Raw genomic sequence first — 21513 nt, 5'->3', positions numbered from 1 at the left:
TTTAAAGAAAAATTGTACAAAAACAAGTGTTCGTTGTAAAAAAAAAAAGAATTTAAATCTTCAAAACAACAGAAAATTTTTTAATGTTTTTACATTACATTAAAAAAAAAAAAAACATTTTCACTCACACTTTCCCACCCGCTGTATGATATTAAATCATCTTCGAAAAGAATGGCTGTCGAAATAAAAGCTTCAAAGTGAGACCAAGTTACATCAGTTTAAATTATCGGCATTTTTATTCGCTTCACTGTAAAGGTACAATACACAGTGTCACTAATGTAAAATCGTAATAACGTACACTCAAAGAAAAAAAAAAAAAAAAAGATTCGAAAAACCGAATGAAAACCTTCGTCGATACAGTGGAAATTAACCCCCGTCCTTCTCCCTCTTTCCCCGAATTCAGCTCATGCATTTCCACCGTCAGACGCGCGAAAAAATAACCAACACATGTCTTCTACATATGTACAAGAAGAGCGGGCGTGATTTTTTGCTGGTAGACACGACGCACGCAGGTAATTACGCGCGTGTACACCTGAACGCGTATCTGCTCCCGCCGAAGGGATTCGAGGCGTAACGCGACAAAAAACTACGAACGAAAAGAGAAGGGTTGAAGGGGGTTGCGAGCGAGACGAGTGAAAGAGGAAGGGTGTCCTCGTTAATTACGGTCCTCCAGCGTCACCTGCTGCCGTAACCGACTGCGAACAGCAGCGAGACGAAGACGAGAGGAGCATGTGACTGCATGGTAATAACGTGTTCGGTCAGTTCTTTGCTCAAAGTGACGCGGCTCACGGAAATGACGGCGATGCTCGCCAAGATTACTCGCGCTCTCGCTTGTCTCGCGTTCGTTTCCTCGCGCCGAATGTTCAACTAAAACGGCGAACGTTTTCGGGGATCAGCTTTTGAATATTCATCATGTCCGAATTAAACAAACGAGCGAAGTGATCCGCGGTTACGGGTAATCGACGGGAATTAGGCACGTAATTTTCCTACAAGGTTGTTCGTCGCTTTATCTCAACTCCACACCTTGTTATCGTCTGCTGCAAATTCGCGTTCGATTTCTGAAAATCATCCTTTGATAACGACGCGATAAATAAAGCGAATGGCTGTATCGAAATCCGATTAACCGTACATCTTCGCCGAGCCGCCACGTGTTATATTCTCGTCAGGAGATAAGCGTAATTTAAGTCGTGCCGGCAACTGGCAAAGAACGGTTGTTTCCCCTATCGATCGAATAAAACACACGGCCAGACCTGGTTCGACGATATTAAACATGTATCATCCGGTTTTCGCGCACGTGGGCCTCGCGTTCATCCGGCCAGCGAGGTACACGATTCGAGTACCTCGGAGCGTACAAGCCGAACAGGCTCTCCCTTAATTCAGCTTTTCAGTAATTAATTATGCATTGTTATTTGCCGCGATAAGGGAGGCAGGGAACGCGTCGGGGAATTTATCCCTGGCTGCTCTCGCCGGGATGCGTCCACGATTGTTTCCCGTCCGTTCCTCCTCTTCCCCTCCTCCTCCTCGACAGACGCCAGGGATAATCGCGTGTCTAACGATTAACTGAATCGCGAAGAAAGGGCGCGCGGTGTCGCGTGAAGCGCGCGAAATTATCGAGCGACCGCGCCGTACGTATCCTACGAAGACAGAAGACTACGGAACGTTTATTAATAGTAGCCCCGGCACCAGTACACTAGATAATTGATAATTCACGCTCAGCTTAATCACAGAAAGCTCGATGAAAAAGTATCGTTCGTAAGAACCCGAAAGTGAATCCTTTTTCTTTAGGATCGACGAATTAGGAAAGCTTTCCAACATTTCTCGCATTTTTCCATCGAGGAGAGAAATCGAACTTTGTAGTAGCGAAATTTATCGAGCACCAACGTGCGCAAGTGTATGCTTTTCCTATCTGCCTTGATTACACGTTACGTACGCTTCCCGACGTGCAGTAGTAATTTACGGTCTCGTTATGATCGATGTTCGTTGAACGATCGTGATTCTAGACATTTTCGACGGGTAATAGAATTGCGCGCGGCTGTGAAACGAATACGTTACTAGACGAAAGGAAACGCCGAATGAAACAAAACTTTTGCGTATTCGATTCTCTAATTCGACGATCGGTGGTTACGCTCGATCATTATCGCAAACCGTTACGAATCGATGCGATTACGACCGGCCGATGTAAAGGCCAAATGGCGCGAGAAAGAACGGGATAACGGTACTTGGGTTTTAAGAATTCTTCTGTAATTCTTCATTCGCTAATAACAGCTCGGCAACGAACGAGCAAAAGGAAAGTTCGGACAGAACGATCCTGCCAAAGAAACTCTCGCGGGAATGTTAATCGAAGCCTGGACGCTCTGTTTCCAGCGCGTTACACGACCCATCGATCGCTCTGTCTTCCGGCCAAACTTTTTGCCCCCATTAAATCTTTCCCTCTCTTCGATTCTAATCACAAACTAATCGTTCCGTGGACTGGCAACCGCGGTACGCGGCCGTGGAGAAGTCGCGATTAAAACGCGGGTCACTCAACTCACCTGTGTGCGTCCTCTGATGGGCTTTCAGGTGCGAGCTCTTCGTGTACACCTTCTTGCAACCCGGGAACTGGCATTTGTGTATCCTGCGCTTCGTGTCAGGCGGACTGTGCTCGTGGCTCCTCGCGTGGTGCCTGTTGGCCACGGTGTTCGCAGCTGCAGTTGTCCCTGCGTGTGCGTGTTGCGTGCCTGCGACCGCGGGGTAGCCGTTCGCTGTGACGGAGATCAGTCTGCAAGAAAATGGAGAAGGGGACAGTGCCGTTGTTATTAACCCTTTCGTTACGAGCGCCGGATATATCCGGCATCTACGCGATGATCTGTGTGTATTGTATTATTATTCATAATAATTTCAAAGTCTCCAAATATGTCGTTATGTAAAACTTAAAGAAGTACGTCGAAAAACCAGTTTACCGACGTGCAATGTGCACACTTCGCGGCGCGGTGCCCCGTTCAGTGGCGTCAGCTCTGCGGAGCGTCGTTTCTGTCACAATTTTCCACTTTAAATCGATCGTAAATCTGTTCCCGATCTTTTTCACGTTGAGATTTTTTTCGGCGCGGAGCTGACCCCGTTCGACAACTCGCTCATCCCGAAACCAAACTTTTCCCCAGGATTCGTTTGACGTGGTTACCATCGATAGTGGAAGTCGCGAAAACAGAAACGGCACCCTCGCTACAGTTTCTAGGTCGCAATTTACATGTTATCGAACTCTGCATAAATGCTAAAAGCCCTGCGCCCGCTTTATTTACTCCCCGCGCGGTTTACGATGCATTATCAATGGAGACGGACGGCATAAATTTCGACGAAATAGAAAAACTTGGCGAATTTGAACAGAATTCTCGTTAATCACTCGATGGATCTTTCCACGAAGGGTGGTTTCTCCGATGCAAAAATTCAATTCGAAATTGAAATAAAAAAACAACGCTCCTTTGCGTAACTTAAACGGTATTAACCCTTTCGTTACGAGCACCTACGATGAAGATGAATCGATGTATCGAAGTAATTACACGTATTATAAAAGTGCATGATACATTTTAGCTATCAAGACGAGCATTTTCTATTTTCTTCTATTCAACAGTGCAATATTTGTACGACAAGAAATTGTTATAATAAAAAAGTCTATCCTGATTCTATTAATCTCTTGAAAATTTAGGTTAGAGGTTTTATTAGATTTTAGGTTTTAGGTTAAAGTTTTAATTAGATTAGGTTCTAGATTAGATTTTTGTTTGAAAAATTAAAGTTTGTTTAAAAAACAAAAAAGATATTCTAGACTCTTGTCAAAATGTTACCAGGAAATTCAAAAAGGATTCTATTTCAAAACGGATTAACAAACTCTGAAAATGATTCGATCAATGTGTACACATTTTTGGCGCTGTTGATGCCTCAGCGGAGTGAAAAGGTTAAAAATTATAAACAATACATTCGCTATACTTTTTCACGGTGAATGAATAAAATTTACGGAACCGTGAAACCAGGAGATGACTAACGGCTCAAATTCCTCGGCAAATTCTCCAAATCTTCACGCGCGCCACTACGGATCGCAAAGGACGATCGTAAAGCGAAAGAGGTAGCTTACCTTGCGACACCTTGCGCGTTGCTGGCAGTAACCCTGACGATGGCGCTCCTACCGCCCGTCCCATGAAGGTTGAGGTTCTGCACGTCGAGCATCGAACTCCCGCTCGACGAGTGACTGGAGTTGGAATGACCTTGACCCGAGCCCGGGCTCGACGGTGGTGTCAGGATTTGACCTTCGCTTTCGCAGCCGCTGTCCTCCTCCTCCTCGATTTCCTGATACCGGGTAACGTAATTCATTACGCAACGGGATTACGATAACCGTAAGGGAGGCAGATACCTCTGATTAAAGTGCAAGCAACTAGTTAAAACGGTATATCGAACATCGATATCGTACCGCGCCGTCGTATCGCGGCCGTGCGAATCGATCAATGCCAAATGACCCCGTAAACGGATTACACACGACCGCGCGTACGTAAACGGGCGCGTACAGCTCACGTGGTTCGATAGAAAATAGAAAGAGATCGTTATTTGTGTAACAGCCGACATTTGACGGTACTGGAAATTTGACGGGCGTTGTGCGACACCGCGCGAAAAAGGGCGGGGTGAAGGGGAATGTGTTCTTGTCGCGGCGCACGCACCAGCCGCGATAATTAATTTCGTTTGATCGTTCCTTTCGCGGCATTCGCGCGAATTAACAGCCACCGCACGAAACTCGTTTCCCCGGCGAAATAAATGAGAAATGGCAGAGTATCTACGAAGTATCTACGTTCGTAGATGCGTGTTCTCACGAACTTCGTGTTCGAACGAGCGAGAGATCCAAAGAACGACGACCGAGTCGGTCAATTCGAAGACTGTATCGGTCTTTATTCGACGTATTTTCTTATAGAACTTTAGCTCGTCAGAAAACGCATCCATTGCTGCGGTCCGAGTGTGCGTAGTAAGAAAATCAGATCACTGCGAACGGAAAGTTCGAGAGAATAGCATGTAAATCCGGCAAAGGGACGCACCTCGTGCTCCTCGTCCTCTTCGAGGTCCTCGCTGGGCTCTTTCTTGAGAATGAACGCCGTGCACGAGACGGAGGGCGAACTGTCCCAGGACAGCGCCGAACACGCCGAACTCGATGACGACATCGACAGGGAATCGAGGTGCCGGTCCAGGAGATCCCTATCGCGGCCGTTGTGGTTGTGATCGCCGGGACTGAACTTTATATCGTCCAGACAGAGCGTTTCCCTGTCTTCCGACGACGTCGTCACCTACGCCGCGCGAGCACCAGGGAAAAAAGAAAGAAAGATACGACTTTGACACGTTGCTCCAGACACATATGCTTGAAGCGATTGGAACGTGGAAAGCGAGCCCTTCGGCAGATATTTCGGTGCGGTTTCGGCTTACGCGTACTCACCTCCATTTTGATTGGCGATTCGAATTGTGCGTTGGCGGTGCCGGTTGTTGCTGTCCACGAGATAGGCGGCGCCCTGAAGAGGTTCCACGGCGCTGTGTCTAACTCTGTGGGCAACTTTTTGTACGACTGCAGCTTCGGCTCGTCCTTCAGGTACCTCTCCATCTCGTAGCATGTCTGCAAGAATACGAAAGCAATTAGTCTAACTTTGAAAGTTACCCGAAAGTTTTTCTTTCTTTTTTCGTTTTTTATTTTTTTTTTGGTTTCTGACGACCAAATCTCTATCTGACCGTTGTACATTTCACTTTTCTGCGACCAAGGATTGAATTAGGAGAGTATTTTTACGTGACGGCGAATTACGCGTTACAAATTTCCCTCGAAATTCAACGTTGACAAAGGAACGGAATTTGAAAGGGATGACAAGCCGCAGAACACGGGGCGAACTATGTTTCGAGGCGTCGCCGACGTATCGGAAGTCTGGCGAAACCTTTCGATCCGGTCGCGAGGCAAACACCTGCGGCGATGCGAACTTCTCGAGACAGCGGCGAAATTATCTGCAGCAGCCAAGCAGTCGTGTACGCGAAAACACATCGACGTCTTCGCTGTCGTCGAAACAGCTACTCGTGAATTACCGAACTTCCCGCCCTTCTCCACTCTGTCTCTCTTTCCCACCGCCATCTCCCCATAGGCCGTGCCAGTTTGCTGCAATTCCTCGGAGACAAAGTGCGAAGTTATGCTACTCCGGTCTGCATGAGGAATTGCGCGCCCCATGCTCGCGCAATAAGATTACGTTGCCTCAGTTCTCCGTCCCTTCGGATTCCTTCTTGTCCGGCTAGTTTAATGGATCTCTCTCTCTCTCTCTCTCTCTCTCTCTCTCTCTCTCTCTCTTCCTTTACCAATTTCGTTTCAGTATTTTAACAAATTTCTCAATGCCGCGATGGATGATTTACGCGACAGCTCACTGCCGAACAGCGACTTGTAAACGCGGAATAGATCTGAATAAACGTACCGACGAATGTCCTTAGTACAAAACTCGATAATTTTGATACAAGGTTTCGTTGATATTCGAGACGACTTTTCATTACAATCTCTGTCAGCGTGATCGTGCTCCTCTCCCTTCGTTCTCGCGAGTTCAGTCTCGCACTCGGACAATTCCAGAAGAACGACACTCCGAATACTCCACCGCGCAGTCGAGAAAATTTTCACGCTGTTCCGTATTACCGAGCTCGGGATATTAATTATTGGCAACACGATCCTCCTTCAGCAGCGGCTGAATTATGCGGCCGAGTTTCGATGCGAGATACGTTTTACTCTCCTTACTTGCCACCGCGCCGCGATAACTGCCCAACCCGCGTGCACCAGGCCACATCTTCCTTCGAGCATTCTCTGCCAATTTATTATCGCTGCTAACGGTTACCAGCGACGGCGACGGTTTTGTCCGGCGGTTTCACGGATGAAACCACTTATCTCTCGCCGCCGCCGCCGTGCAATAATTCCTCTTTTCTATAAGGCCACTTTAGGACCGCGCGATAACGCTAACAAACGCTATGCTATTTTATTCCAGGCTGCCATCGGACCCAGGCCCTTCCCTTTCTCGGAATTTGCACCGCGAGGAGTCTCCTCCGAGTTCTCGACAATTCGATAACCTGGCTATTAGGCGATTCGATTATTCGACTCGAATTTCTCGAGACGGCACAGCCATGTGTCTCGACAGGCTGTGCTCGTAGAAATTGTTTACTTGACAAGTGAAAATCCTGTTACCGTCTACAGAAGAATAACGCTGATTCGATTACAATCGAATTACAGGCAGAAAATTAGCGCCTAATTAGAACAGTGTACAAAGTCTTGTCCATTAAAAGACGCGTCAAATCTGTTGGACGACAATTAAGAATGAAATGACAAAAATTGACGAGGGGAGGTGGGTGGTTTTCGTCACGTGCTGTTTACGGCCGTTGATCGGCCATTGGAAATGCCCGACACGCGCGGATGAATGAAATCCTCGTTCCTCGTGCCGCACGAAAATCAGGAAATTCGATTACTCGGCGAGCAACGTCCATTACCGGTTTTTCTTCCTTGCAACGGGAGCCGCAGAGGAAATTCAGGAATTGCAGTCACGATACGCGGGCGGGAAAGGTCGGCGCGCGGTAATTATCCGCGCGACACCGGCCCGATCACTATGATACCGGGGATTTCCCGATCATTGTAACGCTAATTAAAGCGGAGAGACGTGCACGCAGGTCGCGGTTGCAACATCGTCGTTGCATTTTGATGGCCGGCGGTAACAATCGTTCGATGTATGCACTGAGGAAGAGAGAGAGAGAGAGAGACCATAAATTGTTCGAACGGCGCACATTGACGAGGTGAAGGCGAGCTGCGCCTGCGCCTGCGCGCGTTTGTTGTAAATATAATGACCAGGCTGCATTGTAAAATTTGACACGCGGAACCGATGAATTACAAATAGTGGCTCCGTGACAATTATCGGCCAGCCGACGTTTGATCTCGATGCGTTCGATGGAATTATCCCCCTGCCGAATGACACTCGACGATATTACCGTTTTGAATCGACGCGCGTCCATGCTGTTGACTGATTACAGCGAGCCTATCGCACCTTGACTTATTTGCTTGTTTGTACAATAATCGTCCAAGAGTTGTCTCAAATTATTCGTTTAATAGTTGTCCAAGAGAGTGAGGACCAAGATTATTTTTATGCTCCATGCATTTTGCAATTATACAGCGAAGAGTATAGCTATACCAACGACGATGAAAATCGTCGATATAATTTAAATTGATAGAATTTCGAGAAAAACAAGATTGTGTAACGATCCATTTTGTCTCGTTTTAAATCGTCTCGAATCTTCTACCTTTGACAGTTCGAGAGTTCGTTCTTTCAGAAAATGATTTACGTTGTGCAGCGGGTGGTAAAATGAAGATTTTCTTGAAAGTTGCAAACATTCAGACTCGTGTGAAAAAATTAAAAGATTCTTTTCATGAATAAATTTACTATGGTCTTGAAGACTGAACGAGCACGATATTTTTTTTTTTTTTTTTTGCCATTTCATTAAACTTTGAACATTGAGATTACATGACGAAATTATAATAGGATTTCTTATCTTACAATTAGAATTTTGATCGTTTAATTCTAACATTCAACGTTCGATAAAATGGTGAAAAGAAAAATCGTAGTTTAAAGCATCATTGTAAAGTGAAGATTGAAATCTTCAAAATGATGATGAACCCCATTCGCTATGTAATGTAAAATCATCTTTGAAGGAAAAAGGCCAATATAGAAACTTTAAGTGGATTGTTGCATGACTTTCCCTTACAAAGTTACAAGTCGGTTTAAATTATCAATTTAATTTTCCATTGTCATCGATACACAATCATGCTCTTCATTTTTTCGTGTAAAAATTTGCAAGGGGTATTCCTACATATTTCTCTTTAATAGTACATTCGATCATTCTGTTGACAATGCGTCGACTACTGTCCAAGTGACGGCACGAGCGTACGAGTGTAATTCAATAAAGTGGAGAAAAATTTAAAAAGATGGCTCGCCCGGCCGGGGTTAATCGGCCGCGTGGCATTCAGGCTGCTTCGGGTTGAAATTAAACCGGATGGAAGTTTGTCAAGTTGACGTGTAGGGATTTTTCGGAAAGCGGGAGAAATGGCGGCCGGACGAAGTTAGAGGGCTTCTGTCTAATATCGTCGCTCCCCTTGGCAAGAAAAATAATCGTCCTCTGACTCCTTCATTATTCACGATTAAAGTTCGCCCAGGAAGCTCGCAGGAACGAATAACGGGCGTTAATATATAACTTGGAAAAGAATTTTATTACCAATTCTGCTGGAAGAACCGTTCCTCCTTCGCTATTTACTCGACTCGCCACTAATTGACATCGAACCATTACAATACCTCGCCAATCAATCGATAACCTTTTTGACCAAAGACTGGGATATCACGAATCTCTTAAACCGAATATTCAAGCTTCACTCAAGTCGCCGACTGCACACCGAGCTAGACCAGCATATTCGGAAAGTTTGATTCAACGTAATCCTTAACACGACACTCTCACACGTGACGCTGAGGTTTGCAGTCAGACAATAGCGTCGGTCGAGCATACGTGACCACGAAATACGAGAGAACCACGTCAATGCTCACGATAATCCCTGTCGTAAGCAACTACCGAGAAATGAAATCATTAGCTTCATTTCTGCAGTCTATAACACTGTACAACGGTATTACAAAATTTACGGGAAGGTCTATGCGTAGAGTAGAGATCGCACTATGGATCAGTTTCCATCGGACTGGAAATATAAGCGAGTCACGAAACGTTTCATTACGCCGTCGCTGTTGGAGTTACGAGGCACACACCGAGCGTATTTGCCGGGTGAAAACGCGTTCGTTTGACGATTAAACAGCAATCATGATGTCATTACTGCGCACAAGGTGAACAACGTTCGTATCTCCACGTTCGATGAAAAGACCATGTACTTACGAGGTTAAGTTTCGCAGAACTTCGAAAGAATTGAATCTTGACTTTGATGACACACTTGTTGGATCTGTGCAAGATCGAAGAATAATAATTAAAAATAGAAGTGCTGTAGGAAATTATTGGCGAAGTGTTACTGCGTCTGTTGCGCGTAGTGTGAAATTCGTGAGATCAAAATTGCCAACTCTAATTTTATGTATAAATTTCTCTTTTCTTGTAACCATACGTTCAAAATCAACCTCGATAAATACTAGTGATCATTTTCCCGCTACTCTTTTCCACAATTCACAGATCGCAGCGTGAAACGCAAATCTCCATTCCTCTCGCGAATATTTCCTTTCGTCGCGCAATCTGTATCAACGATCAATCGCTCTGGTACGATACCTGCGTTTGAGTCTCTCCAGAAATCCCTGCTCTTCAGGGTCCAATGCTTTTCAACAGAGTCGATCTAACGTGTGCTCGAGAATCGGATAGATTATGGCGAGGAATCGGGGAAGTGAAACACAGAGACCCGACGCGACGCGCATCAGCAATATCCTCGCGTTGTTCCACGTTTCAAAATCTCTCGAATCGGATGCAAACTGATCACGGCGGTGAGACAAAGCGGTTGAAAACCAGAAGGAGCCAGGGAAAGATCCGTGTGTGCCAGGCAACGCATCTCTGAAGCGCTAAGTAAACAAGTGGCTGTAGCGACGCGATTCTCCATAGAGCCCGGTTGCCGGTTGTAACGAGCCGGATTCCGGAAAGCCAACAAAGACAGCCAGCTACCTCGGTTCATTCATAACGAGAGAAAAACTTGAAGAGGAATCCGCTTCCTTCGTGCTAATGCTTCGCTCCGTCGTTTTCTCCGCGCAGTTGTTTCCCGATTATACCGCTGCCGGCGGATTCAACGTACACTTTTCTCTCTCTCTCTCTCCCTCGTTTCATTTCCTTCGCGCGATATTGTACCTTCTTGATCTGCAAGATGCTTCTTACTCGTAGTATCTAACAAATGTTAGTTCTCGTCGTTTCATTAGGTATCAAGTTCTTGCCGCTTTTTGTTACGAAGACACGTGAATTTATTCGTCAAAATATAAGCCTTTATATGAGGCTCGATCAAACACCGAGTCGTGTCTATTCGAAAAATCCTAAATATCTTTAGAGTAACGTCCGGGCAAAGACTTGAAAAAAAAAAATTGAATCTGATTGGCTGCATAAAGGAACAATCTTGCTCTCACTGTTTCAAAAAACTGCGCCACTGTTCAAGCTGAAACGTTTCAACTAATTCAACCTGACTCTCAACTAAACTAAACTAAACTATGAGTCTTAATTCATTTCCACGCGGCTGTGTTTGATTAATTTATAACGCAGACACATTGCAACGAGTCGTGCTTAACGCCACCTCTCACGTGGAACGCGGCTCAACAATCTTTTCTGTAACTTTCCCTCAATGCCGTTTCTCTAAGAATCTTTCGTTTCACCGCGGACAAATCTTGACGCTTCTTCTTTTCGATCACTTTCATTATTGAACTGCTTATGCCTCGCACGTCTGTTATTCAGACTCGGAAACAAGTGGAAGTCTGTTGGAAGGTCCGGCGAGTATGGTGGATATAAGGGACATAATCTCCCTTGTCACGAGTCATTTTTATCACACGATGTCAAGAAAAAGGAAGAAAACTTTCTCCCCGTTTACCAATGCTGCCCGTTTCTCCCGTAATTTTTTCCAAACTCTTTCTAACTTATCGCGATAGATATAATAGCATTAATAGTTTCCTCTACTTACAAAAACTCGTTGTCAATCAGAACAATCTCCTGTGATCAACAGAAATCGGCAAAAACTTTCCCGGGTATCTGATGTTCGTCGTTTCAAATATTATAGTCTGGAAAAAGCAAGTTTCGTCGGGTGACAAACTTTGCGTTTTATCCTTGTTTCATATAGGAGAGACTAAATTGTTGAGCCCCGCCGAAACATTATACTAGTCACCGGTATGTTGTCTGTTATCTGAATATACAGCCAGAATGTTAGGGCTAATTGTACGTCTAAATGCACCGTCCTGGTATATATTATACCTCCTAAAATTACAATGGAGTTTAATTAGAGAAATACCTAAAATTATAACAATAATGTTCTTCGAAATGTACTGTACTACTATCTTTGAAATATACGTAAACGTTTAATTATAATTAACGCGAGAGTTCTTTAGTCCCCTAAATTACGAAGAAAATAGCAGAGAACACGACAAACAAATGTACGAATCACAATCAACTTCCCTCCTCGATGAATCTTTCGATCCGTGATATCATCCAGCGTGGAGAAGGGGAAAAGAATCAACCGAGATCAAGGATCTGAAACGAGGTACGATTTACGGGAGACTTTCACGATAATGGTATCCATGGAGGATACCGCGTAACAAAGTGGTCAATTCGCGCAGGAACGTACGAACGTGGCGACAAACAAGCAAAGGTGACGAATAAAGAGAAGAAGAGAGAAAGAAGAAGAGGAACGATCTTCACCGCGAGCTAGACGCGAAGAAACGGCTGGCGTATCCAGGATTCCGTTATCGAGCTGCTCGTACATCCGGCCGAACTTCCTTTCCGGCGCAATTCAGCTTCTTTCCGATGCCCGTTCTCGTGCTCTCTCCGAGCTTGGAACTCCCGCGTTATTCAGCCTGCGGAGACGCTCTGACGGTAATGATCGCAGAAACCTTGGGAGGAGACCTGGCAGTAACAATAAAATAAACCACTCTCGAGAGGACGCTCGTCTCAGACGCTGCGGGAACATTGGAAACGCGGGGTTGAAGAGGCAGCGGGGACATTAGAAATCGGTAAGATACGGGGAATCGGCTCCGAGGCTTTCCGGAGACCGAGGAAAGGCAGGGCAGGAATATAACGTTCACGCTGTTGAAATATTTAAACAAGCCCCGATCTTCCCGAAAGAAGATCGATTTCAACGGGATAGAATACGAAAGAGATACCTCGGATGTTGATACCGGCGACCACCACCCGTTCCGTGGGATTCGGACGGACGCGATTTTCGACAGTTTAGATTCGCAACGGAGGAGCTGAAACTCGTGGGATCGAACTTGAAACTCGCCGCACCGGATACACGTGTTAGCGACTCGTACTGGACTCTGGGAGGACTTAATGCGGATGATCCTGGACACGATGTAAACCTGTCTCAACTTGGAACGGCACAATATCAATTATCAGAAACGCGTGCGAGGCGTTTCCAATTTTCCAAATTTCACAAAAGTCGCCTCAACAGGCTACAGGAATTCTGGGACGTTGAAAGTAATAAAATTTCAAGCAGTTTGAACGCAGTCTGAAACCTACTACAAGAACTAACTTGATCGTCGTTTAAATTCCCGTGAATAATACCCGCGATAAAATTCACAGGTAGACGACGATCGGGAACGATGGTGCCCTTACGATCTTCGTCTACGAGTCTTCTTTCGTGTCCGGTTGCACAGTGGACGCGAAGTTCCGCAGTAATTTCGCAGCGCTGTCATTATCAGAGTCCGCGGCCCGGTCGGAGAGAAAATGAATGATAACCGTGGACCGGGTCTGGCGCGCGAAGCCATCAATGCTATGTTCAGTTCTCTTGTGTATGTGAATATGTGTGTGTGTGTTTGTGTAAAGGCTAACACGGTGGCAGGCTGCCAAGTCGTTAAAGAGATTCCCGCAACTTTAAAGGTGCCGTAAACCCGCGAATTTATCTCGTCCTTTCCTCCTACTTTCTCGACTTCTCCCTCTCGGCCAACGAAAATTTCGACGAAATTCATCGCGTGCGCCTTTCTCTCTTTTTGGTTGAAACGCAGAAGGACGAGCGGGAAAGAGAAGGGGCGTACAGACAAAACGACGAGGAAGGGGCGGAGTCAGGTGCATTCCACCGGTATCAGGATTTCGGTCGGTGGAACTGATTAAATGGAATATATCGTGTCCCGGTTCCGCGACACGTATGTACGTACACGTACGCTACAATCGGTGAAGATACGATACCGCACGGCGACACTTTGTCGCGCGCCGGGACAGGATTTACGAGTGCGGCCCTTTAGGCGTTTGAATTACTGTCCCCGATTTTACGAAATCGAGAGAAGCGTCGAATCGCCAGACTTGGCTTATGCCAAGTTTTCTTCTTTGCGTGTGTACACACACGCGCGCTCGCGCGGCGCACGTCCGTTGAAACGTTCGGCCATTCCCAGATTTATCGGCACACGCGGAGCGTAGCAGAGCGAGATGCAGAGATCCGAGAGTTTAGTGATTAACGACTGCGAGGGTTTGATTGCTGCGTTTCTCGCTCCGTATTCATAGGCTAATGCGTTCCCATCGCATCGCGAACGACTCGTTCGATGGAAATTCCGCGCGAGATGTCTAACAGCGCTTGAAATCGAATGCATCCCCCCTCCCCACCCCTCCCATCACCCCCCGCGCTTCGTCGAAATAATCGCAGTATGGACAACGCCACGAACGTTACTTTGGATTCTTCGTCGTGTTGGCGCTTCGCAGTCTCTATCCAATTAACGTCTACCAAACACGACCGGTTGTAACGTCGACGGCGAAGCGATATTAGCATGAAAACCGCGTCAATTTGCCCCCTAATCGGCGAAATTGCGTCGCACATACATAAAGTCTCGTTAATCGAACGAAATTCCTTGCCCATGAAGCGTTCGCGTGATGCATACACTCGCGCCGATGCACGTACATACGTACATATACATACATACATACGTACGTACGCCACGGTATATTTCATCGAGGCTGGTGCGTCCCACAGCCATCACTGAGCCCTTGCGCCAGCCGAGTGTCCCCAGAGAGCATCAGCGTTCCATTCAGAGGCTCGGTCTCCTAATTCGATTATGAATATTCGAGCGAACGTCGAAACTCCCCCTGTTTGAACTCGATCGAGCGGCCTTCACAGGCGTTTCCACGCGAACGGCGCGACGACGCTCGGATTAGACTCGGAGACGAGACGAGACGAGACAATCGCTTCGGGAGACGCGCGCAATGTGAGCGCGATCGGATGCGACCGATCCAAGCACGAAGGTGATTTTCTTCGCAATTGGAAACGCAACGGGACGTTGCGTCGCCGCGTTGCGAGCGAGCAGCGTAACCCACACTAGGGTCAGGGTTAACAACGCTAACAAGCCGTGGCTGACTGACTTACGACTAATTCAACCGTTCCACCGTCCACGAATGCGAACAGATGCCGGCCAGCGTAGCTAGAGCGATGCGGGCTGCGCCGCTGGCTTTTGGTCTCGTTAGGGCGCGGCCCTAAAGGCTGCAATTGTTTGTTATTGTTGTGACGTCACCTCGTTAAGAGCCGGCCGCGCGTCTACTCTCGTTAGACGGTCATTTGTAACTGGCGGCGGCGCGGGGGCAACGTGGATTGGGAAACGCGGGAAACCGAGCTGGAATGCGGTCGGAGAGATTCGATACGCTCGGTGAGATTCGAGCGCTCGACGAATTTCTCCGCCGGATGCTCCATGCAGCTAAATTGATTCGCGGGCCCAGTGACTTTCGCGTTGACAGCGTTACGACGGCCGATGATGGATGGAAGGACGGAAAAAAGAGGGACGAACGGGTCAGATCGTGGATCTACGATTTTCCGTCTCACGGCGAAGCAATCGAACAATTCGTTTGAAACGATCGTGTTTCGAAAACTGAAAATTCGACAGCGATTATATAATCGAGCAATTGCTTTCGCGCCCGATCGAAAATTGAATACGCATCCGTTTACATTGCTTTGTGTTACGAAGCGTTTATCGAATAAATTTGAATAATTAGTACGAATATGGCACGTACGTGATTACCTGATATAATTAATCGAAAAGGTGGATCTGTTAAATACCGAGGAAATACATTGATTTAACAAATATTTCACTGTTTGCGTACGTCGTACAAAGTGTTGGCACATTCGGAATAAATTCTGCGAGCGTGTACATGGAAGATTTTCAGTTCCAGTCGATGACACGCACATTGATGGACGTATCATTAGATATGCACTGAAAAATATCCATGACACACACGTCGCTGTGCTACGAATATGAGACAAGATGACGTGTCCGCGTCACAGCAAGAACGACAAATCGAAGAAACAAATTTGACAAAGAGTTTCACGAGACTCGAGTTTCCGGAGACACTCCGCCAAGACGATCGATCGAGCAAGTCGAACCTCTCGAAACCAATTAACTGCGACACACGTTTCTCACGGCGAGCGCAACGAAGCACGATACGTACAAGCGGCATCAATTCCGGCGACAGGCCGTTTTATCGTGATATCAGAAGAGGGGGTGGGGGGCGGGAGAGGGCAGGAGCGCGTAATAGCGTTGGCTAAGCAAACAGCCGATTTTTATTAGCCTTCGTCGTCCCTTTGTGAACGGAGGAGCTTATCGTCAAGGAGGAATCCTCTTGCGTTCGTCCTCTGCTCCGTCGATCTCCTTCTCATTGTCTCGCGTCTTACCCCTCCCTTTCTCTCTCTCTCTCTCTCTCTCTCTCTTCTCGTCTTGCAGAGGGAACGTCTCAAAGCCCCGGCATCAGCCCTCTACCGAAGATTCGGGGACACGACGAGAGGGATCAGTGCCAAGGATCATAGGGTTCAAATTCTCGGAAGAACCGCAAACTAACTGGCTTTTTCGTAGTACAGCCGAGATCAAAAAGATTCCCAACCGTCACCACAGGGGACGCGTGCTCTCGTCTCGTCGTACCCTCGGTATTATATGCTCGATCCGAACCGAACCGAACCGAACCGAAGATTTCTTTTCTGCTACGTGAGCTGCTGCTGCTGCTGCTGCTCGCTCTCTCGAAGGCGCTGTTCGTACTCGTGCTACACAATCTTCTCTCCGCTCCGTGGCAAATCGAGCAAAAACTCGAGTCGCCGCTCTTAAAACCATTGTGGCTTCGACTCACCGCGAGATCGTTCTTGCATTCCTCCGGATCTTTTTGCCCTCTACCCCTTCCGCCGCTGTCCACCGTGCGATCGTCCACCAATTTTCCACGTTTCCACGCCAATTACCGAGGATCTTTCCCTCCTCACTGCTCTCTAGGTATCGTCGTCTAGGATTCCGCGCAGATATCTCGCTAAGTAATGTCTTTCGAATAATTTCGCGGTGATGAAAAAGGAGAGTCGAGGATTCGTAACTCCAAGTGTCGATGTTGAAAGCTGTTTCTTGCCCTCGAATTTGGTTCGAAGCGATTTGTTACTCCTGCTGCTTTATCGCAATGGTTCTGGTATTCTTCCTCGACGTTAATTTACCGGGAGAAACGCAATGAGGTTGTTATTTAATAGCAGTACTATACACTTTGCGCGAAAAGTTCCTACGCGATTATTGGATAACCGACTAAGCCGGATAATACCTCAGTGCTAATACTGATCTCTGAAACTGTCCTACGAACAGTTATTCATAGGGCAGATTCCCATTCCCTCCGGCTTGCAAATTATAAACAGACGTGCTAGGAAGAAAAGTCCTTACGTCATCCATGATCACGGTTAAAACGTGAACAAACCCTGTCAAACGTACAAGTTGTTATTCGCTTACGCGGAATCCAACGCGATAAAATCGCAGATTGAAAGCGAAATGGACAAACTTCTGTGTCTTCTGTTTCATACACTCCGAATTAACTGGCAACAATATTTTACCGATTGGTGACCAATGACTTTGATGAACAATGACGCTCCGAAGAATCACCGAGAGTCGAAAATCGAGGCACGATCGTGACGAGCACGTTAAAGAAATTAAATCCGCGGGGGATGGAGGCAAACGAGTCACGCCGACGAGCGTGCAACGCAAAATCGGTCGGCCATGCGTGCAGAGCCGTCGGAGCGCGCGGCTTTCATCGAATTCGACAGGCACGGCCGGAAACGGATCGAAGGAGTGGGGTAAAACGCACGGTGGACGACTCATTCGTTGTGAAACACGCTTCCGTCGTGCGTCTGTTGCTCTCGCTGTCGCGAAACCGTCTTCCCCCATTCCCGATGAATAGTCGCGTACAGGTGTCGATACGTCACCGTTCGCGGTTTCGAGCAACCCAACCACGAAGACGCGTCGCGTCTGGAACCACGAGACGCTGTAGCACGGCATTTAAAAAAAGAAGAATGCCAGATATCGATCTCCTCTCCGTACAGAGGTCGATCGCGATATGAATATGCCTATATGACAGAATTTCTCCAAAATCATCAACGTCTCTTCGGAACATCAACAGCAACGATAAACAAATTTTACGCGCTGAAAGGAAAACAAGGAACTGTCAGAAATTTAACGAGTCTCTGTTACAAAAAAAAAAGAAAAAGAAAAAGAAAAAAAGAATGTCCAGTTTGATCACGGACATTTACCAGAAAACGGGTAATAAAAGTATGGGCAATAAAGATCGACGACGATAAAAATCAAGCTGGAACCAAGCGCACAAGTAATGGTCTGGGAAAATTTTAAACGCTATCCCGGTAACTCTCTTTCTCTCTCTGTCCGTGTTCACGACGATCCACATGTGCCGGGACTTGGCGATTCGCGCGATTCTGCATCGACGAGCAGTCCGGTGTAACGACGTTTACAGGTAGGCGGACGATATCGGCGTTATCTGTATTCACAAGCGCGATATAAATCGCGTAATACGTCGTGGCGCAACGTCGCTGGAACGAACGTCTATCGCGCGCCTAATTGGTTTACTAGCATCGTACATTACTCGGTACTGATACGCACGGCAAAGTGGAAGGGAAGGAGACCGAGGGAGAGAACAAGGAAACCGGAGACGACGTCGAGTGTCTAGGGCTAAAGCTAGCAGAGAAGATATGATATAGGAAGAGAGAGGTTGCAAAGGAGGAGAAGGTGACTGTGTAAATTGCGATGGCTTGTTGGACGTGGCAGCAGCACCGGGAACTTCGTCGAGACGAAACGGAACGGAGCACGAACAGCCCTGCCGTTTCTTCCTTTCCATCGTTCCTTTTTTTTTTTTTTTCCTTTTTCCATTCCGCGGTCCATTCGACCTCCTCAGCCAGCCTCCCTCGGGGAGAACGCCATTGAAAACGCGATCTCTTCCTTCCCTCTTTCGCTCCTTTCGTCTCCGTCCCCTTTCGCGATCCGTTTCTTTTTCTCTCGTTATCCTCTTCCTTGGTTCATTCTTCAGCCGCGAAGATCCAGGGCGTTCGCGTGCGGGACTACCTTCTGCCTCTTCTGCTCGCCTGGAGAACGAGACCGGAGCTTACTCGTTCGCTCGCTCGTCGTAAATCTGCGTAATGAGGCGTGTCGAAAGGCGGCTTACTAGATGAACTGTAATGCCACCGACTGACGATTGGTTCCAGCCTCTTTCATGCTCTTCACATTCACCCGAAGATTCTTTCAATATCCTTCCCTCTCTGGAAGGCCGTCGAGGGGGAGGCGTCGGTGGCCTATCGCTCCCTGCCGTTTCGTTCTTCGTTACTTCTACAATTATCCCGGGGAAGGTTTTCATTCCAGGCCGCGGAGGAATTTTCATTAGCCTGCGGGCAACGATACCCGCCGTGCCGGATGCCCCGCCCCAATGGAAATTTTATTGCGAGAGCGCGTTACCAAGCCTGGTTAATTTAACGACGGTATATCGACGATACAGCACCGAACGGCCAGCACCGAGAGACCACCGAGTTCGCCATTGCATCGTTGAAGAAATTCGCGAATAGTTGCAATCTAAGGGGATAGGTGTTACGCCTTGGAAGCACCTTTAAAGAGTTTCTTATTATATACCCCTCGGTATATAACTCGCGAAAGAAAATTCCCCGTTATCCGATTTCCCTAACGACATATCGATCGACCGTAACCGAGGGCATTCGCGACTTAAACTCTGATTTCCAGCGTCTGGCGGACGCAGTCTGGCAACCGTCTCTTCCCTCCCAATCCCTTAGACGACGGACAATTGATTCGTCGTCAGCGAGAAAAGAACGAGTTGGTTAATTCGGGAAAAATGCTTCCACTAACACGCGACTTCCCATTCAGGCAAGCAAAAATCTTGATTCCACCCGCGGTTGAATGACGCGGATCCCCAAGCAACACAACACGGAGACGGCGGCGGCGGTTGTGGCGGTGGCACCGGTAGACATTATTAAATTACATTTAGAAGCGTGGAGCTTCGGAGGGAGGGAGGGTGTCGGAGGAGGAAAAGTGGCGGAGTAGGGACAAAGAGGGCCGGCGCGCGCGCTCGCGGCTGTATATATTAATTTGCTGCCGACAATACATATTCAAGTTGGAATTCATACGCTGTCAGAGGCAGCGCTCGGTCGACTGAATAGATAGACATTATGGATGTCATACGGAAGCAGGAGTGGCGCGAAGCGAGAGAGGGACGCGCGACGTATGGGAACGTACGTTTCGCGTATGGTTCACGCTCGTACGACTGTACGAGCCGCGGCGACAGGGACGGATAAACAGGACGAAAGAACGGGCACGACGCAGAGAGCGGCGAACAGAGGGGATGAGAGGGAGAGAAGAGCGGATGCAGAAACGAGGGAGTGCACAGGGGGAGAGAGAGAGAGAGAGAGAGAGATACAAAAAGAGGCAGAGAGAGAGAGACTGCATTGCACGTTCCATCGTGACGTGACATCCTATTCGAGAACACGCGCCGCATGTAACAAGCGGTTCCGAAACTTCTCCGGTAACCATCGAATGAGGCTACCTGCATTTTACATCCGCCGTTTATTGCTCGCTCGCGCGGAAATGCGTAGCGAAAAACGCGACACCTTGTTGTCTTCGGCTTTTAATCCACGCGCGTACGCCGCCCGCTCGTTCTCGATCGTTAGCAGCGAATAAACCGGCGATGTTTTGCCGGACGAACGTGGCTGAATGGGGAAGGCTCGGAAAACGCGATACCGCTCCGATGCGTTTTTACGAAACGGCAGGGCGTGGAGCGATCGAATTGCCGGCTCTCGAATCGCGGCTGGATTCATCGCTCGGCAGAGGAAGTCGCGTTTTGCGCAACCTGCTTCTTATTCGAATCAACGCCCGTACGCGCAAATGGCAATTTCCTTTTCGCGCGTCGCTGGTGCAACAGGATCATCTAACGGGTAAAACAGGATTATTTCGCTCCAGACAGGTTAGATTACGGGCTACGTGGATTAGATTTTTAAATATCGGATGAGGAGGAGAAGAGAAGCGAATTTCTGGTTGGAATATTTTACAGGCTCGAGAAGGATAGTTATTAAATCATCCATTTTCTTTTTTCTCATACAAAACTACAGGCTGCTGGAACATTCCTTGCAAAATTTCCTTGATCGTTCATAAATCGTTGGAGAGGCCATCGCTCGCCTCCTCAACCGAATCAGGAAATAAATCACGGATACGTGAATCATCGACGTGATATCGATCTCCTTCGCGTTGGTTACCTGACCAGAAAGCTCGTCCCAACTCTTCCATCATCCTTCCATCGAACTGAGCAAACCGTGACTATAGAGGCAGACTTGAGTGACGCGAGATTTAACTGCTAGACGAGACTAACTCCGGTTTCAATTTCGATTTGAATTAAGATAGGGCGAACAGCTGGTATTTTTTCCGCGGACGGAGCAGCTCTCACAGATGCTATCAAATAACAAGGAAAATCTAATTACGCCGGGAACTTTCCGCGAGGAGGTTTCCACCTTCGCGCGACGCGATTTCG

General features: G+C 47.4%; 1 protein-coding gene across 2 annotated transcripts in view; it reads right to left on the bottom strand.

Annotated features, from left to right (window-relative positions):
- Nucleotides 1-21513, bottom strand: part of LOC122538503 (Krueppel-like factor 6) — a 304082-nt gene that overhangs the window by 25838 nt on the left and 256731 nt on the right. For both annotated transcript variants that reach the window (XM_043672645.1, XM_043672646.1), the window contains exons 3-6: nt 5441-5614; nt 5049-5294; nt 4103-4314; nt 2532-2758 (exon numbers count right to left, since the gene is read on the bottom strand). In XM_043672645.1, the coding sequence (XP_043528580.1) occupies nt 2532-2758; nt 4103-4314; nt 5049-5294; nt 5441-5614 (859 nt within the window). The remainder of the gene's footprint in view (nt 1-2531; nt 2759-4102; nt 4315-5048; nt 5295-5440; nt 5615-21513) is intronic.

This window comes from Frieseomelitta varia, unplaced genomic scaffold (genome assembly GCF_011392965.1).
Source record: "Frieseomelitta varia isolate USP_RPSP 00005682 unplaced genomic scaffold, Fvar_1.2 scaffold_165, whole genome shotgun sequence".
NCBI lineage: Eukaryota > Metazoa > Arthropoda > Insecta > Hymenoptera > Apidae > Frieseomelitta > Frieseomelitta varia.
The sequence above is the reverse complement of the archived record's forward strand: the minus strand, read 5'-3'. Positions and strand labels throughout refer to the sequence as shown.